General features: G+C 53.6%; 1 protein-coding gene across 9 annotated transcripts in view; it reads left to right on the top strand.

The window, feature by feature from the left end:
* The window catches only part of Jakmip1 (janus kinase and microtubule interacting protein 1), a 146,902-nt gene that overhangs the window by 102,455 nt on the left and 17,627 nt on the right, over positions 1-26,820 (top strand). For 6 of the 9 annotated variants that reach the window (XM_058572421.1, XM_058572424.1, XM_058572423.1 and 3 more), the window contains exons 9-18: positions 6,380-6,508; positions 8,409-8,537; positions 10,099-10,182; positions 13,237-13,299; positions 15,016-15,114; positions 17,793-17,894; positions 18,605-18,658; positions 19,221-19,286; positions 25,146-25,214; positions 26,352-26,429. In XM_058572421.1, the coding sequence (XP_058428404.1) occupies positions 6,380-6,508; positions 8,409-8,537; positions 10,099-10,182; positions 13,237-13,299; positions 15,016-15,114; positions 17,793-17,894; positions 18,605-18,658; positions 19,221-19,286; positions 25,146-25,214; positions 26,352-26,429 (873 nt within the window). Of the gene's footprint in view, positions 1-6,379; positions 6,509-8,408; positions 8,538-10,098; positions 10,183-13,236; positions 13,300-15,015; positions 15,426-17,792; positions 17,895-18,604; positions 18,659-19,220; positions 19,287-25,145; positions 25,215-26,351; positions 26,430-26,820 lie in introns of those variants that run through there. The other 3 variants (XM_058572426.1, XM_058572427.1, XM_046423807.2) reach the window with 2 other exon arrangements.

The raw sequence follows: 26,820 nt of genomic DNA, 5'->3' as shown, positions 1-26,820 counted from the left end.
GTGAGGAGAAACTTGGAGCAAAGGCTCCAGATTACAGTCATGGCCCTCCAGGCCACTTACTGTTTCAGGGGCTTCTGCCGCCCTGGTTCAAGCTCTGTCCCACTTTTGCAACCACTGCGAGAGCTCCCTGGTGGCAGCCTGCTCCCAGCACCTCCCCTCCCCTCTAGAGCTGTGGGAACGAGGGGCAGGCGCCAGGCAGACCCTGCAGGCTCCTTGTTCTTTTCCCTGGGCCCCAGACTCCCCTGCATCCTGGGCCAGTCTCTGCCTTCTCCATGCCGCCTTATCTCTACCTCCAGACAGGCCAGTGCTATTCACCTCCTCTGCTTGCTGCCCCTGGCTCCTTCAAGACTGGGCTGCAGTCCCATTTCCAGCAGGGCTAGCTGCCCCTACTCTGAGCTTTCTCCACTTCTTGATCCTTCTGTCCTGCGTGTGCAGCCACATCTTGTCACTGTCCATTTCTGTTTCTGCTTCCTCTGGAGCTCTAGGGATGCTGGGGCTGAGGGAGGGAGTGACAGGGACTGTCAGAGAGTTGTGCCAGGGCCACATGGCCTGCTGAGCAGGTCAGGAGTGGGGCTAGAGCCAGCACTGTGTCTGATGCCTGGGGTCTCCAGTGGTTTAGATACTGGGAGAAAACAGAGGGTGTCCTCAGACTTCCTCCCTCCTCTGGGTGGGATCAGGGCATGAGACTACCCATCGCTGGCTCAGTAGTGAGGGCCAAAGGGTGTCCCTCAGTCCTCCTGACCCCCTTCTCTCTAGCTGTTCTCTGGGGACTGTCTGCCTTGGGTACTGTGGAACTGCCAGACAACAGGCATGGAGCCTTTTGTCAGCCTGAGTAGGGTTAGGAGCCAGGTCAACTGGACGTACCTCATGGATTCTGCAGAGCTAAGAACCTCTGGGGCCCTGGAAGCTGTTGCACTTGGTGACACTTGCCAGGAAAAGATTGTCCTTGGCTTCTCTTGAGGATCCAGGTGAGAAAATCAGTCTTTAAGCTTGTCCCAGAACTTGATAATTTTTTAGAAGACTTGATTGCCAGGATTAACTCCCCTTCCCCATTAGCCAATATGGGCTTTTGTTCCTAGTGTCCAAAACTCAGTCATTTAAACAAAGAAAGGAATTTATGTCACTGATACATCTGGGTGGGGCTGCTCTAGGCGTGGCTAGTCCAGGTGCTTACCTCTCCGTCAGCTCTGCTCTTCTCTGGACTGGCTTCTTTTTCAAGTAGCCCCCCCAAGTGGCTCTAGTAGCATCAGGCTTGCTTTTCACCTGCCTGGCTCCCCTGCAGGAAGAGAGTATCTCCTGGTTCCAGCAGAGGTCCTGGGGCTGGCATTGGTCACAGGCCCATCACTGACCCAGGCCCAATCCTGGCTGGAGGGTGCCTCCCTGGGAAGTGTGAGGCATAACGAGCACTAACGAGGGACGTGATGCCATCGCACAGCACGCAGTAGGTACTTTAAAAGGAGCGGGGCGCTGTGGACACTGGAGGTAAGGTCGCTCTGTGACTCAGCGGGCGCGCTCCTTGTGAACTGAGTGTTGCCTTCCAATGAGCTTTGGTTGTCTGTCACAGAGTAGAACTTCTGCTTTCTTGTGTAATGCTGTTCACTTTTTCCAATATGAGGGTCTCTGCCTTTGATGTCGTGTCCAGTAAGGCTTCTCTAAGACGTGCAGGACACTCCTGGACACCCTTGGACAGGGCCCCCGAGGACTTGGTTCTGGTTCAAGTCGTGGTTTCCCTGACAGTAGCTTGTTTCAGGGTGTACAGATTGTGGGACACATGCCTGGAGTGACTGCAGGGAGGCCAGGGGTAAGCACATTTGGGTGCATGCAGGGTGGGGGCTGGCCAGTGGGGATACCTCCCAGCACGTGAGGAAGGAGGCGCCACTGCACATGGGGCTCTGGTCTGAAGGAGAAGGCTCTCCGGTGTTGCCACTGCTGCTGCTGTGCCTGGGGACTCCCCAGGGCCCCAGGGCCCCAGGGCCTGTGCAGTGCTCTTGACAACAGCTCTGGGCTCAGGGAGCTTGGGTCCTAGGAGGAAAGTCCCTAAGGACAGGCTGGTTGGAAGCCATCCTCATGATGAACGCACCATGGACCAGTCTGGAAACTGGCTCCTTCCTCACCTTGGCTGGCATCTGGGCTCAGGGCCCCACCCCAGCTCAGACATCTTTTTACCAAGGTGCACCTTCCAGGGTATTCCTGTCCTGGAGTCTGCTGCTGAGGGATCTGCAGGAAGCCTTGGATACACAGGCAGGCATGTGAGAGTAGAGGGAAGGCTTTGGGAGAGGATCGCGCTTTTCTTAGGACTGGGAAAAGGCCTGCAAATGGACACTGACCGTGTGGCCTTTGGCTGAGCCAACCCCACAGGCGGCGTGTCCTGCAGCAGCTCGCCCCATGGAGTACGTCCTATTTGTGCTGTACTTCTCTTTCTTCCTCTGCCTCTGTGCCCTGGTGTGCCTGTACTTCTCTGGCTGCCAGGAAATGACATATAAGCATGAAGGTAAGCAACTGGCTGCAGGTGAGGAGGGGAGCCTCCATGACAGTCCCCAGCTATGCCCTGAATCCCCACATGTTCCAGGCTGTTCTGTGGGAGAGGACAGGAGGAGGAGGAGAGAGGGGCTGGATCCTGTGGAGAGGCTGTCCATCATAGGCCCCTTCGCCTCACCCTGGCCCATTACATCTCTAAGTGTGAGCACCTGTGTGCTCGGTAGTCAGGGAGAAGAAGGGTCAGCTTTGCCATCATTTTTGCTATGGCTACACTTTAAAGCCTGGGTTAGTTTGTGGAAAGGGCTCAGCCAGGCATGCCTTTGGTTGTAAGGAGAGTGGAAGGGTAGAGGGGTGAGCCCTTTGGATACAGCATGTGCATGCAGACTGAGCAATGGGGGTCTGTCCTGAAGCATTTGAGGAAGTGCTGAGGGGATTTAGAAAAATCAAGATGCAGAAAACATGATGGTCTCTGTCTTGGCCTTTAGAATATTTGTTTGTTTATTTGATACCAGGGATTGAACCCAGAAAGCTTAACCACTGAGCCACATCCCCAGTTTTTTTTAATTTTTAAATTAGAGACAGGGTCTCACTAAGTTGCTAAGGGCATTGCTAAATTGCTGAGACTGGCTTTGAACTTGCAATCCTCCTGCCTCAGCCTCCTGAGTTGCTGGGATTATAGGTGCGGCCACCATGCCCTGCTTTGGCCGTTTTGTTAAGGCCCACTCTGCCAGGAATGTGAGGAGGCAGTGTCTTTGGGGGTCACCTTGGCCCCTCAGGAAGCAGGCATTGCATTATTTCCTATATATTTGGGAAAAATATCATAAAACGAGTTGCACAATCTTCAGAGATGACGGCCCCTTGGTTCCCTTCTCACTTGAGGGTGTCTTTCTCTCTGTTGGGAGTGGCACAGACAGACGTGACGCAGCCAGGCTTCCTGCCATGTGGTCACGTAGGGAAAGCAGACAGACCACCCAGCAGGGACAGGACCCAGCCTCACTCCTCTGGAAACTGTGTGGACCACGGTGTCTCAGGCTTGTCTCGCTGTCTCAGGGACACAGGGACTGACCGCGAGTGCTGGGGCTCTGGCTTCCTCAGGGCGGCAGTTCTGTGAGACTTGGTCTCTGGGCACAGTTACATGGGCCCCGCTTGGGTCTGCAGCTGGGCTGTGTGCGAGGGCAGCTCCAGCTGAGCTGGGTCAGCGGCAGCAGTAGGTCTCACCCTGTTAGCAGGCCGTGGTAGGGAGCTCCTAACCAGCAGTCCCACAGGCTTCTAGGAGCAGATCTTCCTGGGGAGAGCCCACGGCCATCCACAGTACCAGCAGTGGACAGTCACCACAGGCACTGTGTCCTAGCGTGTGGAGGTGCGCGGCTTGACACCTCCTAGGCCCTCCCTGCACACGTCCCCTGCCAGCACAATCACAAACAGCCATCCCTGGAGGCCTGGCAATTAGTCTTGTTTACAAGAAATGAGCCAGCCAGCGCCGTCCAGAGAATGGCAGAGCCTGGGGCTCGGGGCCAGGCGTGTGTGCAGATGGTTTTGAGTGCCGCATAGGTGTCACTGCAGTGGGTACCATCGTCACCGTCAGTTGTCACTGCCACCTCTGTCCAGAAGATTGGGGGAGTTTCTGACGCTGCAGTCAGGCATGGCTGTCCTTGGAGAAGAATGCCATCGGGAGTTGGTGGAGCCTGACGGGCTTCCCTCCTACCTGTTGGGTCACTTGGAGGTGGAACTGGGTGGCGTCCTGGCTGGTGCTAGCTGCCTGAAGAATGGGAAGAGTAAGGGAGCTCTTAACACAGAACCATCTGTGGATAAACAAGCTCGTTCGGCTTTGAGTGCATTGACAGAGATGTGCTGAGCGTGCTCATTGAACAAGCACTGTTTTCTGTGAGGAGGCCTGGACTGAAGTGGGACAGAGAGCCCCACCCCTGCTTCACGGAGCTTCCATGCTAGAGGGGGAAGCAAAGAAACGAATGCACAGGCAAAGTCCATCTTATGATGGTACTGCTGTAGGGAAACAGGCAGGGGCAGGAGGCTGGGCGAGGTGGCTGGTGGGGATGTGGAGCTGGTGGTCAGGGAGGGCTCCTGATGTGGTGGTTTGTGCCAAAGAGCCAGAGTTAAAGGTGGAGGGAGAGCCACGTGGACTCTGGGGAGACTGTCTTGGCCACACAGAGGCCCTGTGGTAGGCCTGTGCGAAGTTCAGGAGAGCGCTGGCAGAGTTGGGCAGAGCAGTGGAAGAGAGAGGAGAACAAAGCACATCACGCAGGTCACCTGTACCATCATGGGGATGTTGGTCTTACTCAGTATGATGGAGCACCGAGGGGTTTCTGCGCACAAGACCAATGCAGCACACCTTCGTTCCGTGATAGTCACTCTGCCTGCTAGGTTGAGGCACAAGTGCAGAAAGAAGCAAGGAGGTCATGGAAGGGTCTTTTTTCCATGAGAGGTGACGGGGGCTTGGGCCAAGATGGAGGTGCTGGCGGATAGAGGGGGTGAGAGGAGGGATGCCGGGTTGAAGGCACCCAAGGGCTTCTCCCTGAGAGCAGATGACGCAGGGGCGCGGGAGGAGCTGAGGAGCCCTCTGGGCTCGGGACTGAGCAACCAAAAGATGACTACTGCTGCTGCTGAACCCAGGTGAGAGGTGGCAGGAGCAGGCACAGGGAGCCCATCAGTCACCCACCAAGACCTGCGCATTCTCGAGGGCACAGCCAGGGGACAGGTCTGGTGTCCAGGAGGCAGGTACGCCCACACAGTTACAAACTGAGAACAGGATGTGGGTGAAGGCGCTGTGCAGAAAGACCCTCACCCAGTGCAGGAGCACTCTGGTGGCCTGTGGTGGGCCCTCCGCAGAGCACTGCAGACGCCTGCTCTCTGGGTGCAGAGCCGTCCTCCTGCCTCCTCCGCTGCCGTCTGCACTGTCTCCTATGGCGTTAGTAGTCGCCATCACTTGGCTTCCCCGTGGCGGCACATGTGCTTGCACAGTGTCGACCGAAGCCTGCAGTGGGCAGCACCCTGAGTTGGGCGCCCTGCCCCAACTGTGGCTCCCAGGAGGTTGTGTCCAGAGGAGCGTGGGGCTCGGCTCAGATGCAGTTATAGTTTCTTCTTCAAGTTCATGAAAAGTGATCATTGGTTGCAAAAGCAAATCAAAGTTCTTCTCAGGCTATGTGGGAGTCCCTATGATGGATGTGCATCAGGGGATGGCTGCTTGATGTCTGCAGACTGATGCTCCTGGTGGCAGGGCCTTCACTTAATTGTGGACAGGAATCCCCGGGCCTGACGTATCTGGCCCAGGGAGCTGCTCAGCCTGCGTCTGCTGAGTGGATAAACCAGGCTCCATGCCCTGTGCTGTTAGGAGTGGGGAGAGGGTAGTGGGCAGGGAAAACAGGCTGCACACAGAGCCCTGCGCCACCTGAGTTTGTGTGACGATGCATGGGGCCCTCACACTGTCCTGACTCTGTAAATGTTCCGAGTTCTCTGCAACATTTAAGGAAAATGGCCTGTCAGCGCAGCCTGGGGACGGCTGGCCGGGCACTGCCCCGCCTGGGCCTGCTGCTGGTGTTGCCACATGCTTGTCTCTTGGACCAGACCTCTCTGTGGCCCACCCCCCACAGAGCTCCACAACATGGTGTTGCTGAGTGTTCTGGGCGCCAGGCTCCTCCCAGGGCACAGGGAGTGGGTTCTCTTCCACTCGACAGAAGGAACTGGGGCTCAGAGAGGTTTTGTGACTTGTGGAAGGTCAGCATCGCAATAGCCTGGCACCCTCTTTCCTACCTTGTCAGCAATGAAGCCCATCAGCCACACCTGGAATTCTCCACTGGCCCAGATGCACTGGGGTGACAATGGGACCAGGAGGGGGTGACTCTCCATCTGTTCCTTCTAACTTTGTGTAAATTGTCTCTTGCAGAAGCATGTTGTGGAGACATTTTTTGGATTTGATGAGGAGTCTGTGGACTCAGAAACGCTGTCAGAGACCTCCTACAACACAGACAGGACGGACAGGACCCCAGCCACTCCCGAGGAGGACTTGGATGACGTAAGCAAGCAGCATTGGCTCCTGCAGGACTTCCCACCTTGACGTTCTCTGGGCCACTTCCTCGCCTGGAGCTTAAGTCCCAGATGAGGGAGGTTAACTTTGTGTTATCAAAGCCCCAGAACCAAGGGAAGGAGGTCCCCCACTGTCCTTGAGGGGCCACCTGCATGAGTGGCTTGTGGGGCTGCCCTTCCTTTCCCCAGTGCTGATATCACCCAGGAATCTGTGGCTGCCAGGGCTCAGCTACATGTGCCCATGTCACCCTGGTCTGCTCCCCTTTGTAGTTAAAATTGCTGTGTGATGTCCTGTCCCCCTACCACATACTCCCCCCCCACCACCACCTCAGGAAGCAGTGGCCTCGCCTTTGGGACAGAAAAGCAAAAGCATCATGGTAGGAGAAACCCCTGAACTCCCCAGGGTGTGAAGGGAGTGGAAACCTCTGAAGTCCCCACCCAGTCGCCCGCGCCCTTCTGACCACCTGTGCCCGCGCAGGTCCATGGCTTCCCTGCAGAGCCCCCCCGCCCGCAGCTGAACCCCCTCAGGAGAGCTGCGCAGTCTTGCAGACCCCGTGGGTTTCTGGGCCTTCAGTGACAGGAGTCGTCGTTTCCAGCGGTGCTCCTTAGTCCAGCGTGGGCTTCCCTGCCCCACTGGCCAAGCCCTCTTCCATCTCTCCTCCCTGCAACTTCGGTGCCTTTTGTCCCAAGCTTGGGCTGGAGCCTGAGGAAGGAGAGTTTGGGCAGCCACAGGGAGCAGCTGGCCCCTGAAGCAGTGACCTCTGGCTGGGGCAGGTGGCTGCTGCCTCTCTCATGGCAACTTCCCTGAGTTTTCAAAGTCCCTCTCGCTGGAACTGCCCCTGTGCAGCATGGGCATTGCCCCTCCTGGCACCTCAAACCCCAGACTCTGGGCAGCTGTCTCCCACAGAGTCCTGGGCAGGGTCCTTTTCCCTCCTGGTGGCCTTTTCTATGGAGTCCCTTCTGTTACGACTTCCAGGCTCACTTCCACCATGGGTCCATGTGGCCACAGGAAAACTTGCTGTGAGCTGTGGGAACTGGCACATCTGCCCCCAGGGAGGCCCTCCTCTTTGTTCTGCCACTTTGTACCAAAACTTCAGAAGATGTGTGTCACCTCTCCAAGTGACGCCCCTTCTCTTGCTGGGAAGAAGACACAGTCCTCTGCATTAGCTCACCAGCCTCAGCTGCAAGTGCTGGCCGTGGTTCGGGGGTTGGGGCTGGCTGTGCTGGAGACACTGTGGTTTGTGGCTGTGTCCTGCTTGGGTGTCTGGGTGGCTTTGTTTTGGGCCAGGTGCCTTTGTCCCAATGCTGAGTCTCATTTTTTACATCCTGCCGCATTAACTTAAACAGAAGTAGCCAGACACGGCCTTTGTGACTGGCTTTTTCCAACCAGTGATAGTGACAGACCTCTTTCAGCAATAAAATATGTGACTGTGTCACCCATCTTGTGGCCCATGGGCCTTGCATGTGGGTGCACATCCAGTGTTTAGCAGGCTCTGATTATGGTACCGTGTGGTTTCAGTCCTGCACAGCTGTAAGCCACACTCCGACGCTCCCTGGGTGTCTGCATCTTTGCATGTTCACCCAGGAGGGTGGGCCAGAGGAGGTGCCCTCCAGGTGTGAGTGGCCTGCTCTGTGTTTGGTACCCTTGCCCTTCCGACCTGCTGGTATACGACTCTGGTTCCCAAGGCCAGGGAGCTCCTGGAAAGGGCACTGATGGTAGAGAAGGCATCTCCCTGCAGCCCTCCACCCTGGGGTCCTAACTACTTCCTAGCAGTGACAGCTCTGAGCACCCCTGGGCAGAAGCTGTGAGATCTGGCTTGGATTTTGTCTGGTGCTCAGAGTTACATTAAGTCACATGTTGAGTAGTTTTTCTTCTCCGTTGTGTTAAGACCACGACCAGAGAAGAGGCTGACCTACGGTTCTGCCAGCTGACCCGGGAGTACCAGGCCCTGCAGCGGGCCTATGCCCTGCTTCAGGAGCAGGTGGGGGGCACGCTGGACGCCGAGCGGGAGGCCCGGGTGAGTGCAGCGGTCTCAGGCTGACCAAGCCGGGTGGGTCTGGGTCCTGTGTGTCCCTTCCAGTGGAGGAGATTCTGGGGTGATGGGCATGCGTGGCAAGGTCTCACGTGGAGGTGTTCCTCAGTGAGGCTGCAGGATCTCAGGAGCCTTGAGTGGCCAGACGTGTCCTGTCTGCATGACAGCTCCTCCATGCACAGCAGAGTGCTTTTTTAAGACCAGAGACAAGGCCACAGACTTGGCTAGCCCTGTAGTCTGCAGGCCAAGGACCCCAGCACATCCCTGAGGAGCACTGTGGGAGCTCCCCAGCCCGCAGGCACAAGGGCCGGGGGCCACCTCAGTCCAGGCCATGTGTCCCTCTTCCAGAAACTTCCTCCCCTTGGCCCTTCTGCCACCTTGGAGTCCCATAGATCAAGATTTGTTTGCCCTTTTAAGAGTAAGGGGGACACCTAGAGAGCTCACGCCAGGGCCCCGTTTCATTCCCTCAGTGGCCTGAAGCAATCCACGCTGTCTTCTGACTGAGGAAGCTGAGGCTCAGAAAATTCAAAGGTACCCAGAAGGTCCCTGGCAGAGCTCAGGGGTGTGGCCAGGCTTCTCAGGCTCAGAGTATGCTCTGAGCACTTTTTGGGAGTCCCAGGCAGGTGGCTGTGGGCCGTCTTATGGGGACTTGCCGAAATTGGGTGTTATCTGGCAGGCCTCTTGTGGATGGCAGCTGCCGGTAGGAGCAGCCACTTGAAAATGGGGCCAGGGCATTTGGGGAGGGAGCAGTGGCCCTCTGGGGAGGGGTGGGAGCAGGAGTGAGGGCAGTGAGGTCGCTGGGGAGGGGAGCTCTTGGGCCACATAGGGCTCAGTCCTTCTCCCCTAGGTCGGAGCAGGTGAACTGCAGGGCTTTATTTGAGCAGAATTGTTAGTGTTTTCTTTTTTAATGTCAACTACTTCAAATTGTGGAGATTTCAGAGAGAAATCCAGATTCCCGACATCTCTTGAAAGACAGTTTGTGCTGTAGTACCCGGCTCTCATCCCACAGGGCACTGGACTGCAGCTGAGGGGCAGTCTCTCTGGGGCTGGGGGTCACATCCTCCAGTTTGCCACAGTCCCCACCATTCCTTCTTGCCCCAGTCAGCTTCCCATATTTACATGCCTGCCTGGCCCTGCAGACATTGGGGTTTTCAGCCCTTTCTGTAGGTGGCAAAGGGCCCACCTACAACTCAGCAACTCAGCACGTAGGAAAGCCCTGGTGGCTAGTGACTGCTGAAAGGGCAGATGCTGGCCTTGGGCAGAGAGCTGGGGCTGGGACCTGGTGTGCCTGGCTCCCACCTCCTTGTGTGCGAGCTGGTGGAGCTTAGAGCCGCCAGCTCTCAAGACCTTCAGTTCCTCATGGCGCTGGGTTGGCAGCTGGTGTTGGCAGCTGGTGTCGACCCCCAGTGCCACCAGGAGGGCCAAGTTTGAATATGCGCTATTGAACCCAAGCCTGTCCCCAGCTCTGTCTGTATGGCAGCTGGGTTATACTCCTCTGTCACCTGTGTGAGGGGACCTGCTCACTTCCTGGTCTTTGTTGTTCTAGACTCGGGAGCAGCTGCAGGCTGATCTGCTGAGGTGTCAGGCCAAAATCGAAGACTTGGAGAAGTTGCTGGTTGAGAAAGGACAGGTGAGCAGGCCTGGTCATGTGTTTGTCTTTGTCCCTGTGGCAGTGTCCTCGAGGCCTGCCTGTGTGCTGAGACAGTGTTCTGTGAGCCACATGCAGGCTCCTGGAGGGCGAGATAGAATCCAGCTAGAGTGCGCTGCCGAGTCAAAAGAAGGAAAAAAAAATCAAAGCACGTTTAATGGAAGTCTGACTGGCCTTCCCTTCGTTTGTTTGCCAAATGTGCAAAAATAGGAGACAATTCCAAAAACAGAGTGGGGATCAGAACCCTTTTTGACTTGAGCCGAAAAGGCTCAGTGTGGAAACCTTGCCTCTTTGAGAGTGGCGTAGGTCCAGAGCTCAGTATGGTGGCTGTGCTGTTAGAAAAGTGCTATTGGGTTTGTAGACAACCAGAACCTCTTGGGGGCTTAATGTGAAGACACTGACTTCCTGCTTGCATCCCTGCCTCCACAACTCTGCCCCACCTTACACAGAGGGTCATCTGCTCCATGTGGCTCCTCAGTGATCCAGTAAGGGAGGCCGCCATCTTGTAACTGCTCTTTCTAGGACTCCCCTCCACTTGGCAGGAAGAGACTGTTTGTTCTCTCAGCATAATTCACTGGCCCAAACCAGTCATGTGTCCCTGCTGGGTATGTGTGGCCGGTAGGGTGTCTGTGCCACCATCTTCACATGGATGGGCTAAGGAGGGGCCTGGGGCCTGGAAAAAGGAAGGCAGGTGTGAACTGGAGGGGTGGTAGAGGTGTAGGGGACCCTAAGAGGAACTCCAGGAGAGGTATAGAGCAGATGGCCAGCTCTGAACAGTCTCCAGTTAGCAGCAGGGCTCTGGGTGTGGCTGAGATTCAAAGTAAGCCATCAGAACTCAGGTATGGCACCAAGCAGACCAGGCAGCAGCCTTTATGAATGGCTGAGTAGCGGTGTGAGGGCACCTGACGCCCAAGAGTGGATCCAGGGAGTTGTGGTCTCTCCTTCTCCCTGGAGGCATCATGGTGGTGCAAAGCATACACCCTGGAGCCAAGTACCAGCTCTGTCAATTACTTGTCACAGGATCTTGGGCAAGTTGCATAATCTCCGTGCCTCAGTTTCCTTTTCTTTAAAATGGGCTGATGATACTACTTAACACACTGGGTAAGAGGAAGTAGGGAGACCCAGAAGTCTGACGTTGAGGCTTCCTCAAATTCCTCTCCAACTTCCCACTGACCCCAGTTTCCCTTCTCCAGTCTGAGGTTGTGTGGTGGGATTTGCCTCAGCTCAATGAGGGAGGTGCAGAAGGGCAGAGGCAGCCCAGACACAATGGCAAGTGAGGAGGTCGAGAGAGGGCCAGAACAAAGGAGCACAGAGAGGACCTTCTAATGAGGTCAACTTCCTGCTTGACGAAGGTGCTCATGGACACAAGTGGGGGACCCAATCAGCCAGAGACTTTTGTACTTATGCTCCTAGGTGTGGGATCTAATATAAAACTAAAATAGATGTGTAGACACAGGGTGCTCCAATCAATAGTGAGGAGTATATGGACAGAGGAGATGCTAAGGAGAGGAGGAAGTTCCAGAAACCATAAAAAGAATAGGCCAAAACTCCCCACCAGACTACTGGCTCCAGGGCCCCTTCTCTCTGGAGAGTCTGTCTCCATTGCTTTTGCAAAAAAGCTTGCTGCTCACTTGCTGTCTCTGTGTCCTACTCTTCGCTGAGCAGAGACAATGAACCCAGCACCCCAGAAGGTAGCAAGACATTCTGGCCGACGTTGCCTCCCACCCTGTGGTGTTGGATCTGGTGTTTGTGCTCAGTTCTTCCCTCAGTGCCTGCTGAGAGAAGGGGCCCATTTGGAGACAAAATGAATTCTCATTCAATCAGCCAGTGTTCATCAGAGCTCTTGCACTACTCCAAGCCCTGCACTTGGTGCAGAGGAGAATGTATCAGTTTGCTATTGCTATGTAACAAACCACCCCAAAACTTAGTTATTTGAACAGCAAAAGTGTCTTATTCACTTCTAGTTCTGTGGATTGATAGTTTGGGCTGGACTCAGCTGGCTGGTGGTCCTGCTAATCTTGCCTGCGGTCAGTCTTGAGGCTATAGTGGTTAGGCAGATCTCCTGGGGCTAGAAGGCCTGGGATGGCCTCATTCTCTTCTTGCCATTTGTGTCAGCTGAGGCCTCAGGGAGGAAACCTGACTTTTTTACTTGGTGGCCTGGGGGCAGGAAAAAAGAATAAGCCCCCTGTATGAGTACTTACCAAGCCTCTGTTTATATCACATTTGTCCCAGTAGCCAGGCCATGTCACAGCCAAGCCCAGCTTTAAAATTGGAGAAGTAGGCCCTACATCTTGTTGGGAGGAGCTGCAAAGTCACATTGCAGAGGGTGTAGCAGAGAGATGGAGGGGAAGCTTCAGCCACCTTCATAAACAACCTGTCATGAACAAGAAGGCAAAGGGACAGCTGACAACACTGTGCCTATGTGAGGGTCAGTGGTGGTGTAGGATGAGCAATGTTAGGTCCAAGGGAACCAGGAGGAGCCAGGGCCTTTTCTGGACATTCCATGGCATGGGATCAGATCCCATGTTGGGCCTTGGCTTCAAAGCATCCTGGAATACAAGCGCTGGTGGGCCTGGCCTGCTGGGAAGGGACCTCGCCCAGTTCCAGCCCTGCTGCTGACCAGCTGAGAGGCGGGGAGCTGGAGAAGGCTTCCCTTGCCCTCGTGTAGTCGCCCCTCCATCCCCATGATGCTTGCTGAGTGCCAGCTCTGCCTGTCTGGGGATGCCCCAGAGTCAGGACAGACTCCATGCCCTGTGCTCGCGGCCTACTCACATGGGAGCTGGCTGGGCAAGTGATAGAAGGACTGTGGACTGGCATGGCTGTGGGCACGGGCTGGCCTTCAGGTGTGGAGCCGCTCCTTTACCTGGCAGGGTGGACGCGCACCTGTGGGGAGCCACTCAGGGGAGACAGGTCTCACTCCCCGCTGCTGCTCTTTCTTGGGTTAGGGTTAGAGGTAGGATGCGCTCATGCAGGCGTGGTCTTTTCTTGGAAGGTGACCTGCCCCAGTGCAGTGACTCGTTTGTTGCTTTCCTGCAGGATTCCACGTGGGTGGAGGAGAAGCAGCTGCTCATCAGAACAAACCAAGACTTGCTGGAAAAGGTATGTGGCCTGCTTCAGGGTCACAGGCTGAGGCCAGCCCGTGTGAGCCCATTCCATGCTCTGGGTACATTCCAGGGACCAGGGCACCTCTCATGAGAAGAGGCCTCTGCTCTGGGCCTACAGAGCTGACAGAGGAGCCACTCCCAGGTCCCCTGCAGAAGTAGGGAGGCTGGCCCCAGCTCCCAAATTGGACACCCTGGCTACCTCTGCCATTGCTCTGGGATTCCAGAGGCCCTGATCATTGAGCAAGTCCTCAGACCACCTGAGCCCAGGTCAGTTGACCCTACTGGGAGCTGAGCCTCTGACCTGCCCTCTCTAACCATAGGCCTTGCTGGAGCTCTCCAAAGAGTTTGCATGGGGAGCAGACCAGATGCTTTGGGATTAAGACTGTAGCCTCTCCCTTAATTTATTTAGGTACTACGGATTGAACCCAGGGGCATTTAACCAACCCATATTTGCAGCCATTTATTTTTATTTTGAGATAGGGTCTCACTAAGTTGCTTAGAACCTTGCTAAGTTTCTGAGAGTGGCCTTGAACTTGGAATCCTCCTACCTCAGCATCCCCAGTTGTGGGGATTGTAGGCATGTACCACTGGACATGACTCCCCGCCCATTTTAAAAAGTAAATTACGAGTTGTGCCACCATTTCCCTAATACGGGTTTAGAAGAGTTTCATCCCCATGAAGACTCCCAGCTCAGTTGCAGTCACTCCCAGTCCCACCCCTCATGCCCCTGCACCCACTAGTCTGCTCCATAGGTTTCCTCTCCTGGATGCTACAGGTGAGTGCCATCAGGCCCTTGGCGGGCTTTGCCCTAAACATCTGAGCGCAGGACAGGGTGAGCTGGCCTTTTCCCATGGGAGGCCAGGTCAGCTGCACCCTGCTGCCCACTGCTATGTGGTGTTTGCTAGCTCACTGCCTCATTTTCTGGAGGCATTTGGGCAGGACTGTCAGTGTCATGGGAGGCAGTCCTGTGTGTCAGGGGAGTTCAGCATTCTTGATTGTGCTTACTAAGTTCTGGGAGCTGCACAAAACACCCACACAGGTTCCACATGTGCCCCAGAAGAGAGCCCTTGTGTGGACCTCCTTACCAGGAAGAGGGAGGACACGGGGATCAGGGGTGCCACTCTGAGGCCTTCCCCAAAGCCCTCACCACGTGTGTTGTCACAGTGGCCCCTCACTGCTGCCAGGCGATGGGCGCTGCCGTACCTTCTTGGGCAGAAACAGGCCCAGGACACTTCTGTTGTAACTCATCTGTGTCTCTGGCTGTCTTGCTTCCCAGACTGCTGTGCTCTGGGGGTGACCACTGACTGCCACACAGACTTCTTAGGAAGGCTTGTCAGAGAGTCAGACAGACAGCCGTGCTCTGCTGCAGCCTGCAGGGCCGTCCAGGTGGGCTGACCCTGGGGGATTGGGCTGGAAAGACCTCGGACAGCCTTTGGGAGCAGAAGCTTTGGCGTGGCACTCTTGCTTCTTGCCCCTTGACCTCAGGGCAGGGTCTCCGGGGCTCTTTGCCTCAGCTTCCCAATCATTCATTTGTTCAGCAAATATGTCAGCAGTTTCTGGTCTGCACCTTCCTGGACGCTTGCCGCAAAGTCTGCCCCATGGCTGGTTCCCTGTCCTCCTCAGGCCACCATTGAGGTGGCCCACGATCAGGGGACCTGGTTTGAGGTGGCAGCTGCTGCTGCCCGTTAATGCACAGGTGTCTTTGCTCTAGATTTACAGGCTGGAAATGGAGGAGAACCAGCTGAAGAGCGAAATGCAAGATGCAAAGGATCAGAACGAGCTGTTAGAGTTCAGAGTGCTAGAGCTCGAAGTAAGAGACTCTCTCTGTTGTAAGCTCTCAAACGGAGCAGACATTCTCTTTGAACCCAAACTGAAATTCATGTAAAGCTCCCTGCCGTTCCCAAGCATGTGTGAAGGGACATGTTAGCGTTTCTCTCCTTCCTTCCTTCCTTCCTTCTTTCTTTCTTTTTTTTCTTTTCAATCTGTATGTTCAGAATAATTTCACTGCCTTAACGTGTTCTGGAGAGGGTGCTCGCCGAAGTCTGTGGACCTGTACAGAGCTAATATATTTATTGCCTACGGCTTGTTTTGCACTTAATAAAATAATTTGTTTTTGCAATATTTTGCCTTTTTTATTTGTGTTTCATTGCCATAACTACTTCTTTCCTGCATGCATAGTCACTGGGTCTGCACTGTGCAAACCTGGACAGAAGCACTGTTGCAATTAATAACACACCTTTGTAAATGATCTTGCATGCAGCACATCTCACCTTTTGAAATAGCAGAGTCTGACCCAGCCAGCTGTTGACTCTCTAATGTGTTTAAAGCCAGTTTGGGCCCATTTTCTATTTGCAAGTTAAATACAAGGTAAGTAAGGCAGGGTAGGAGGATGTGTCTGCAGAGATGGTTAAGAAAAGGAGTTACTTGCTCAAATTTTTTCAGTAAATACAGACCCAGGCACCACAGCAATTTGGACTAAAGAAATTATTATTCATAACTCCAAATATGACTCAAAGTGGCTGGAAGGAGATTGAATGCTGCTCACAGGTAGAAATTGTGTTCCTCCAGGAACTCCCCAGTGCACCAAGTGGGACTCAGTAAAAGAATATTGATGGTTTAATTGCTTCCAAGAGAACTCTTGCCTTGGTGTGTTACTGTATTGCCTTGCTCTCACGGTATTTCATAACTCCCTTTTGTTTCTGTTTAAAAGTCATCGGCATCTTAAACATCACTTAAGTTTGTGACAGTTTCTCTGAGCTCTCGTAGTGATGCGGCTCTGCTTCCCCCAGCTGACCCTTGCATGTATGAAACCTCAGTGGAAGTGAGTGCCTCACGGTGTCTGTGGCTTTTCTGATTTTGTTTTCTCCTCCTGCTTGAGTTGAATTCTGTTCGCATTAGAACTGACCAGTTGGACCTTGTCATGATGGCAAGGCCTGGGCCAAGAGTCCCTCAGCACCAAGTGCTACTGCTACTCACTCTCCCTAGACCTGAGTGTTTTATTCAAGTGACAGAAATCAGAAGTCATGTGAGGTCACCATTGGTGCCTCTGCCATTGTTAGAAAACTGCACATATCCTTGTCAGGAGCCTTCCTTAAAAGAACTCCATAAGCACTGCTTGGTTTACTAGGATTTCCATCTCCCTCAGAATTCAGAGCCATTGGGAACCACTTTTCTGACTTGTACTCTTATCCATTATGATCTTCTTGGATCACTTTCCTATGGAGACTCCATTTAAATAAGTATTGCTGGTAGAATGGTGTCCAAGGAAGTGAACCATGGTGAATTTTGTTCTTGGCTCCTAGGACTGTTCCAGACCTAGGCTAGCTGGGTGGGGCTTCCTGGAAATTCACTGAATTAATAGCCCCTTCGTCTTCCCTTCAGCCTCTCAGCAGCGCGCTGAGACATGCCGCTGACTTTGTGCTTGGTTATTTAGATAGTGCCTGCCTCACAAGTTTGCATGGCGTCAGTCGGCACAGTGAGGTGCCTGGCACAGAGGGACACACCACAGCTGGTAGCTTTTGTTCTTCATTGAAATTTAGTTCAAGTTGAATTTTTAAAGGAGTCCATTGGTTCTGTAGTTAGATTCTGCTAAAATGCCCCAAAGTAAGTTATTATTACCATTCTATAATTTGAATCAAACAAAAGCAGTTTACTTAGGGTGTGATTTGAAAGGGTCTTCTCAGCCTGTGCTGGAGGTCTACAGTCAGCTCTGTGAAGGAAACACATTTGAGACCAGGGTCCTGTCGAACCGGTATACTTTGTCCCCATAAGTACACCCAGGCTTGTCCTGACCTTTCTGAAACTTGTCACTTGGTGTATGACTAATAAGCCCCTCTTCTGGGAAAATACTTCCTTCATAATTGAGATTTGACAGTAAATCTTAAGGCTGGGCAGAACTAAGATCATTGGTTGTGTTAGAGTGGGTCAAAAAGAATTGTGAGCAGAGCCAACAGATTATACTGGAAAGAAAGTGAAGGCAGGGCTGGGCCTGACTCTGTCATTCACTAGAAAAGGGCCTGGGACTCGGCCTTCCCGAGCTGCCATTTCTGTCTGCAAAAAAAGAACATTGGTGTCAGGCTCTCAAGGTTGCATGGGAACCCGTCAGCACACTGAGGTGCCTGGCCCAGAATGACACACACCACACCTAGTGGCTTTTGTTGCCCATTGAAATTTGGTGCAGTCGCTTTTATCAAATTTTGTAACTCTGTGACTTCCTGGTTTTTAGTCTTGCAACCAGAAGACTCATGAGACCCTGCTAACCATTTCTTCCTAGCTGAGTGGTAAGAGGTAAGCCAATGTGCAGAGACAGTCTCCCGCCATGGAAGACGAAGATGTCCCACTCACGGAGGAGGACTGTGCGGTCTGCGTGTGCGCTGTAGTCACACCTTTGCCGACCGGAGCGCGTTGGTTTTTGCTGATAACATGGGAAAATGGCAAGTGGTAAATAATCCAATTGAGTTCTGTCTTTAAACCGAATCTTTTCCCCAGGAGAGAGAGCGGAGGTCGCCAGCCTTTAACCTCCAAATCACCACCTTCCCCGAGAACAACAGCAGCGCCCTCCAGCTGTTCTGTCACCAGGAAGGAGTTAAGGTAGCGTGCGTGGGGGGGCCTCCAGCGAGCTGAGGCCACAGGCTCGCTGAGTGCCAGACTGGTGAAGGGGGATTGTATTCTGGGGCCAAGAGCAGAATTTATTGTAATGAGATAGCCCTTGGCCTCTACCCTGTGTTGAAAGGCAGTGAGATCACCTTAGGGGGTCACCAGGTGTTACCCTGTTTTCCTCCATTTCTGGGATATGGGCTTACTGCAAACCCCAGCCGCCACTGCCCGGCTCTAGCCTGGAACCTCCCTGAGCCTCAGTCTCTGGGCAATGAATTCCAGATGGCAGTGCTCCTACATCGAACTAGAGTGATCATGAAGTTAGATAAAGAACAGACAAAGTGCTTGGCACAGTGCCTGACACTAGGAAGTACCTTGCAGTGGCCACTGTGGTGGTTATAATGGCCAGCATTTGCCACATACCTTAAGCCCTGCTAGGGCCTGCGGGCCATGGCCTTCCGACCCACACATTCCACAGGCCTTTCTAGAAAGTGGTGTTTATTCTGGTGTAAAACTCAGCCAGTAAGTCGCAGCTGCACCTTCTCTCCTCTCTCCCCAGAGGAAAAGCTAGAGGCAGGACTCGCCCTCTGTAGGCACCAGGAGAGGACGGGCGCGGTCCGTCCACACGCAGGGTGTAGCTCTGGGAATTGGTGTGGATGGTCTCTGCTGCTCACACAAAAATGAACGTTGGAAATCTCTTCCAGGATGTGAATGTTTCTGAACTTATGAAGAAACTAGATATCCTTGGCGATAACGGGGTAACTATGAGCAATCCGTTTCCGGTTCGTGTTCTTGTTTTGATCTGGGCGTATTCTGTGTGGCTTTTGTTTTGTTTTAATTTCTCTCTAGTTTTAGAGATCTAATAAGTACAATGTAAGGCTTTTGTATGGCTATGTTCCTGTGTGGGTGGTTGGGTCTGAATCTGTCAGAAGTGGGATTCCAAAGTGAGGTTGCCCTTACAGCCTGTGAGTAACGAGAGACAAAAAGCCTAAGGACCAGTTCCCAGAGAGGAGGTGGGCGCACCACAGGTGGCTGAAGTCAGAAAGTGACACTTTGCCTTCCTAAAGATCAGCTTGAACGGGGCACTGATTCTTGAAGTCTTAAATCTCAAAGGCAGTCCCAAGGCAGGTGGCTCCTGTCCCTCTGAGTGGGGACTGTTCACTGTGAAGTCCAGAGGGACAGGAGCTCTCTGCCTTGAATCGCTGACCCCGTTAGTGAGTGGGGTTGACCCCTGGGGTACGGCTCAGAGTGGAGCCTGGTGCTGTCTGCCCGTGGATTGGGATCCAGTGTAAAATGCCCTTGCCCATTTTTCTGTTTTAGAATTTGAGAAATGAAGAACAGGTTGCAATAATCCAGGCTGGAACTGTGCTTGCCCTGTGTGAAAAGGTAGACCCAGCGGCATTTCTGTGCTCACACCTTGTCCCAGCACCCAGCACCATACAAGAAACTGTACATTGGTGTCTCGCTTGTTTGGGAGCATGTGTGTCGGTCAGTCTGCTCTGCATGTGCACATGCATGCCTCTTCACGTTCTGATGGAAAGCCATACACCACATGCCCATGGTAGAAAAGGCCAGACTGCAGGAGGGACCGACACCCCATCAAGGAAGCAGTGGGTGATGCGTATGCTGCCTCCGGCTTTCTCCCACTCCCGTTTTCTTAGCTTAGTTGAAATCTTACTTAGCATCCAGCTCTTCATCCTGCTTTACAAGACATTCTAAATGGCTCACAAACATGCATCTCGACAGCTCTGCCTCCTTCTGTCCTATGGTTACACTGTAGAGAACATCCTCTGCCGTCAGCTGCTGGGCTGTCCACTCTACCTCTGTTTGCCATCATACCCTTAGTGGTGGACACCATTACACATAGATTTCTGTGCATTTGAGAACTGACCACAGGACAGACTCTAGAAGTGGAATCCTGAGGCAATTGAAGGGCTCTGGCAATGTCCAGGTGGCTTCCAGAGAGGGGCACCAGTGACCCTCCTGTCGATTTCATGCTCAGCGTGGTGTTTTACCACAGAAAAGAAAACTCAATTTCATGGCTAGAAACGTTATGACGTCATCATGTCCTTCTCATTTATCTGGGTGCTAGTGGTAGTGGACGTTTTGATGTGTATTGCCTATTTTGTTCTACTTTCTTGCGAGTTGTAATTACATTTGTTTGAGGATTTATTTTCCTCTGGGTTTGTTTGTTCGTTCGTTTGTTTATTCATTCATTCATTCATTCAACAAATAAGTCTTTGTTGTAATTGTTTCTCTTACTGACTTGCCTATGTGCTTTACATATTAAAGATATTAACTTTTTGACCTTTTATTTTAAAAAACGCCTTCCTGACTTGTCTGCCTTCTACACTGGTTTAGAATGTTTTTTTCAGTGCACACTGCTCAAGGTAGTCCTTCCTGTCTGTGGATCTTATTCCTTCCAAAGCACACGAGTGAAGCTTTAAAATGCTGCTTTCGAGTAGCGTTTTTGGTGAGGCCTTACTGCTCTTAATCCAGATTCTTTCCAGAATCTCTGGAAGGGCATTTAAAATATGGTTTTCTTCCCCGGTGTTTTTCCATCACCCACACCCCTTCCCCTCAACAAACAAGTAAAGGGAACTAAAGGTTGGTGGCAGACTTAGGCAATGCCTTGCCCCTGGTCACACAGTCGGGAAGGGCGATGCAGGTGTGGAACCCGGCTTTTTCTGGCTCCCATCTCTCCATCTGGCTGAGCTTGCTCCCTCCAGGGAACAGGACTGAGGATGGCTCAGGGCCGGCTGGTGGGCTGACGGGAGGCGGGTTCCTGGGCTGAGTTGGGCACATTCAGTGCACCCTTGTCAGCAAGACTGAACGTGTCCAGCCTCATGTAGCAGGGCTCCATAGAGTAAAGTGCTGGTGAGTCACTGGACTCAGTTCCTTCAACACTCATTGCAAGATTTACTGAGAAGGTTCTTCCAGGCATGAGGGCTTCGATGGCCCGCATGGGGTGGAGGTGCCCTCTGCTAGATGCTGCCTCTGTGAGGCCTTCCTGGCTTTGATCTTGTCCCCCCACTTGCCAGCTTCAGTCTCCTGGAGATGCAGCATGAGAGTCCTGGTGCCCTGCTGGTTCGTGTCAGGATCCAGGACACCCTACTTAAGCAGAGTCCAGTGTGGCTAAGCCCTAGCACTGGGCTTAGTTCCTAGAGGCACTTGGGCAATGCCTGTGGACTGGTGGACTGGGGTGGCTGGTTCGCAGTGGGGCTAGTGGTGGGCGTTGGTGGGCTGCTGTTCCTAACCCTCGGCTGCCTGAAGGCCAAGGCTGCAGAGGTTCAGGGCCTTGCTGGGGCACTAAGTCACTCACCTGAGCCTTCCTGAAAGGCCCCTCTCATACCCTGAGGGATCAGGCGCTCTAGGCCTTGACCTTAGATCTCTGTGTCCTCTCTCAGCCTTTGCCCCACATTAGCATCTCCTGTTGACAGCTGAGGATATGGGCACTCTGACTTCTGGCTTTGACCCTTGCCATCCCTTCCCAACTCCCAGCTTAAAATATGGTTTTCTTCCCCAGGTGTCTTTCCATCACCCACATTCCTACCCCCAACACACAAGTAAAAGGCACTAAAGGTTGGTGGCAGACTTAGGCAATGCCATCCCTTCCCAACTCCCAGCTTGTACCCTCCTTGCCTCCTCCTGCTTCTTGCTAGCTGCTGCCCTGACCACCAGAACCTTTCCAAGCTTGTCAGCCTCGTGCCTCGTTTGGTGCCCTAAATGCCAGAGTGATGCCAGCTTCCCTGGCCTGCCAGCTCCTCACAGACCCCACCAGGTGTGGCAAAATAGGGACCTGTGGCTGATGTTTATGGGATCCCAACTCTGGTGCTGCCCAGAGCTGCCCAGCTCCCATTTGGGACAGTCCTTAGGGTGCAAACTCCGCTGTTTTCTCAGTTCAGGATCCTGGAGACATCAACCAGGCCATTTTTCTGTGAATAAAGGTCAAATTGGTTTGGGAATTACTGTGTATTACTACTTGGGGGAATGTTCAAGAAGATAAACAGGCCCTGGGCAGGGTGGGAGCTGGGTCGGCAGGTCCCCTGAGAAGGCCAGCAGGACAGCTGGGTGACCAGCAATCCAATTTGCTTGGGACTGAGGTGCATCCTGGTCCTGGGAACTTCAGTGTTAAAACAGAGACAGCTGGGGGCAAACAGGGACAAATTGGTCACCCTAGAGCTGACATTGCAGAGAAGGTCATAGAGAATGTGGGTCTCTGCAACACCACTGTCAGACAAGACTTGGTCACAAGTGCCAGGCAAGCCCCTTCCTACCAGATACACCTCGTTTTAAAAAGGTGTTCTTCAGTGCAGTGCTGGGACCCAAACAGACCACAGTCCACTTCAGTTTTCTCTTAGAGGCACATAAGTGCAGTGCAGACTCAACTGGTCAGGAGCAGCATAGGATGGCATCTTCCCTGGGTGTGTGCCCCACTCCTAGCAGCCAGCACTGGGCACAGACTTTAAGGTGCAGGCCAGCGATCTCCCCAGTCCTGGCCCCATGGCTTACTCACTTTGGCACATGGCATGTGCCCCACAGAGAGGCTCAGGCATAAGACATTTGTAGGCATGTGGGTCATCCCCAGGTCTGCCTCTTTGCCTTCAATTTCAAAACTGATCACGAAGTAGACAAAGGACTCAGAAAGACAGAAATAATGAAAAATCTATGTCCCCTCTGCTAACATAAGGGTTAGAGAGTGATGTGTGGGCCTGCAGCCGCAGTCCAGCTGTCTAATCACTGAATCTGTCAAAGTCGTGGGACCCTCTCTGGAGAGAGAGGAGGAGATCAGCCCACCAGCTGCAACGGGTCCTGGCCTTGCACCTGAGGAGCCCCAGGAGCTGGCTTTGGACCTGTGACTGCTGGAAGAGGACACCCAGCTCCTTGCAGCACTCAAGTGGCAGGTTTGCCTCCCCTGTGAGATCTCTCTGCTGGGGGTTGAGCAGAGCCATGAGCCTGGAGGGTCTCTGAGGTGTCAGCGAGGCTCAGTAGAGATCTGGTGGTACTCTGGTGTATTCCTGATCTCCACGGGCCAGGAATTCAAGGCCAGCTTTCTCTGCCCTCCTGGGACTGGCCCGGTGACTAAAAAGGACCTGTAAAGATTTTCCTTTATAAGCAACGTAAGCACCTAATATACATCTATATTTAACAATAACCATTACCTGACAGCGGGCTCTACAGAGTACTCTGTGAGAGCAGCTTGTGGTAATGATACAAACAGGAAATGCTCACCATTTTAGTTCTAGTTGTTTCTGATTGCCTGCATTAGGACATTAAATAAGCCCACCTATTCCCATGAAGTTGCCGCTCTTGGCAGGGATTAAGGACTGCTTGGTTGGCCCCCGCTGCGGCTGCTGGCTCCAGGGCCTCTCAGGGACAAGCACTGGCATTGTTAGGGGAGATCCTAACTGTGCCTGTCCCATCTCCTTCCCTCTGTGCAGCCCGCCCACACCCTCCTCCACTCAGTAGATGTTCATTAGGCACCTGCTGCATGCCAGGCCCTATGCTGGGCAGGGAAATGCAACAGGAGTCAGATGAGGGACCTAGGGGGCAGGGAAGCTGACCACAGCATCTTCCAGGTGAGCTCAAATAAAGAGCACAAGACTCGTGACTCAGGAAACAGGGTGGGCTTCCTGGAGGGGTGAGACCAACCTGGGCCAGAAGGCTGGGTAGATGTTAGCTTGGCAAGAGCCTCCTGTTGAGGCTGGGCCTGGGAGAGGGGGGTGTTACGGGCAGTGGGAGCTACCTGAAAGGCTCTGAGGTGAGAGAGACCTTGGCTTGTCCCAAGAGCTAAATGTAGTTTTGGGGTGACCAGGGGAGTTTTGAGTGGAGATAGGAGCCTATGTGAGCCTTGTTGGGGACACACCCTGCAGGGCCCTGTAAGGGTTGTCAGGAGTGAGGGGATGTCTGGGAGGACACTGAGCAGGTGCAGGGAGGTTCCGACAGTTACGTGTGCTTTGGAGAGAAGTGCTGGCCAGAGCTTAGGAATGGCTTAGTGTGTGAGGGTGGTGGGACATGAGCCTCTGGCCAGGAGGGGGCTGGGCTGTGGGTGGTCCTGGTTGAGGAGTGCAGCAGATGGGTCTTCTTACACAGAAGAGAGGTGCCCAGGGGCCTCCCCTCCAGGGATCTGCTGAGGCCTAGCTGTGAGCCAAGATGAGGGGAGCCGTACATGGGGCACAGGCATGGATCAGAGCTGATTGGAGACTCTTCCGAGTGAGCAGAGTGTAGAGGAGGGCAGAGCTGGGGGAAGGCCAAGGGCAGGGCTCCCGCCCAGCAGAGCCAAAGTTTAGGAGCCAGAGGTCTGAGGAGGTGCAGCCAGAGAAATTCTCCAAGGAAGCTAAGGGGACCCTCAGAATCAGAAAAGGCATAGTCACCAGGCCTCCGCAGGCTCAAAGGCACTCATTTATGCCTGCCACCAACCTTAGGTACCCCTCTGTGGCTGGGACACCCCACAGTTTTCCCCTCAAGTCAATCACCTGGTGTCAGTGACTTCTCCCTCCTAGGTGGGCTCCCCATAAAGACATACCCATGCCTATATCTGTCTGCAAGCTCACTCTCAGCCTAGATCCCAGAGGGAAGCTAGAGAGGTCTCCCACCCCTTACCTGCCATTCAGGTGCCCACCCCACATTCCCAGGAAAGTCAGAGGCTCACTCTGGAACTCACCCACTCTCATGCCCTTGCACACCCACTGAGTGTATGCCCCCTCTCTGCCCAGCCCACATGCCACAATGCTTGGTGCTGGGGAGGAGGGCAGTGGCCTAGGACTTCTGCAGATAGGTTTGAAATCCTCGTTCCCCACCTGTGTGACCTTGGACAAGGTACTTAACTCAGCCTCCAAGCTTGACTTACAACACAGGATAATGCTGCCTACCTTGGGGCAGTCAGGAGAGGTTAGGAGAGGTGACATTCTGCTTCTGTGACACTAGCTGCATGAAGCTCACTTGCTCATCTTCAGATCTCCTGAGTACACACTTGCAGCCCTCCTCACGCCTGTCCACCCACGCCAAGTCCACACTGCCACACCATATGCAGGTCATCTGCACACCTACCGCCACCTTACACATGGGCCCGGCCACGTGTACACAGATGTCCTTTCCACACATACTGGTCGTGGGTATCCCTGACCAGATCCATCCTCAAGCAAACACCTTTCCATGACGCAGAAACAGACCACAAAACCTCAGATATCCAAGGGGTTCCCGTTCTCATTGGGCTGTGCCCCTCCTGTCCCTGCTATTTTCTAGTGGCTGAAGCAGATAGAGGGAACCGAGGCAGCTCTGACCCAGAAGATGCTGGACCTGGAGAAGGAGAAGGTAAAAGACCCAACCAGCTGGGGGAGGGTCCGCTGAGCTGCTCTTGGGGAGGACTTGGCGCGCGTTTCCATGATCAAGTACCTGCGTGCATTTCCAAATGTGGCCCCTGCCCTATGGCAGTCCTGAGTCATTATCATCCACCCACTTCCCCTTTCATTCACAATTGCTCACTTAAAGCATTTTTGGTGCCTCTGCTACATCCTGGACTCACAGGCCCATAGGGTCCTAGGTTCCTAGCTCATAGGAGTGTAGCCTGAGGGCTTTAGAGGCAGCTCTGACACCAGGCACTTGGCCCAGTGGCAGTGGAGACAGGCAGCTTGAATCTGTTGGCCTTGAGAGCTTGGGGACCTGGACTTGGTCTTATGGTTCCACTCTGCAGCTGGCTGAGCTGAGTGATGAGGGACACCAGGTACAGAGCCAGCTTTGCACAGTGCTTGGTACCTGGGGTAGCTGACACATGGCGGGGACAGGATGGTCTTCACAGGAGCAATGGTGGATGGCGGAGTGATTTTACCTGACTGGGGAGGTCAGAGAAGGCTTCCCAGGAGACATGGGCCTTGAATTCTCCAAGAACCATTTGATTATCCAAGTAGAGATGGCAGGTGAAGGAGGGAGGTGGCTGGACTCACTCTGGAAGCAGTGTGTGGCAGGGAAGAGCCCTGGGCAGGTGCCAGGAGGCCTGGAGTTGGAGTGCAATTCCTGCCACTAGTGAACTGTGGCAACTAGGACAAGGCACTGGCCCTGTTTCCTCGTCTATAAAATGAAATGGCTGCCGATGATGATGACCTCCAGCCAGGAGCTCTCCATTCTGGACAGATCACACCTGGGGGGAGTCAAGGACCCAGAGGGTGGGGGAGAAGCTGTGGCAGGCAGAGTGGCCAAGAGGTGGGGACGCAGCCCAGGAGGGAAGGGGGGGCTGCTGGGCCACGGCCAGAGGAGCCTGGAAAGACTCCTGAAATCTGGGCTTGGGCACTTGGTGGGAGGTGGTGTCCCGCCACCATAGCTAGATGCCCAAGAAGAGGGGAGGCCAGTTCCATGACCGCTGCTGTCCAGAAAGGGCAGCAGACAGCTCTACCCAGCCACACATCATGGACTCTTGCTCTGACCTCCCCCTGACAGGCGCCTCCCTCTTTTCAGGACCTGTTCAGCAGGCAGAAGGGCTACCTAGAGGAGGAGCTGGACTACAGGAAGCAAGCCCTCGACCAGGCTTACCTGGTAGGACCGGAAGTGGGTTTGACACTTTGGCTTTTTGGACTCCACATTAGAGGCTGCTTTCTCCTGGGGGTTGGTGCTGTTTCCTCATTTAGGGCCCTTACTGGGGCTGTGGGGAGGGGAGATATCACACCATCTTCACATTGTGACTAGAAAGACCTGCAGGTGGCTGATTTTCAAAATCCATCACAATTTCAAAAATTATCAGTTACCTTGATGGCTTCTTGAGATAAGCTTATTAAATTCTAGTAATCATTTGATATAAACAAAAAGAAACTGATTTTTTAAGCTTTCTTTATCTTTTTTATTTTGTTTGCTTATTTTATGTGGTGCTGAGGATCGAACCCAGTACTTTACATGTGCAAGGCGAGTGCTCTGCCACTGAGCTACAATC

Source organism: Marmota monax, unplaced genomic scaffold (assembly GCF_021218885.2).
Source record: "Marmota monax isolate L192 unplaced genomic scaffold, Marmota_monax_Labrador192_F-V1.1 WCK01_AAM20220418_F8-fsc00009, whole genome shotgun sequence".
NCBI lineage: Eukaryota > Metazoa > Chordata > Mammalia > Rodentia > Sciuridae > Marmota > Marmota monax.
This window is presented reverse-complemented; position numbering and strand designations above follow the sequence as displayed.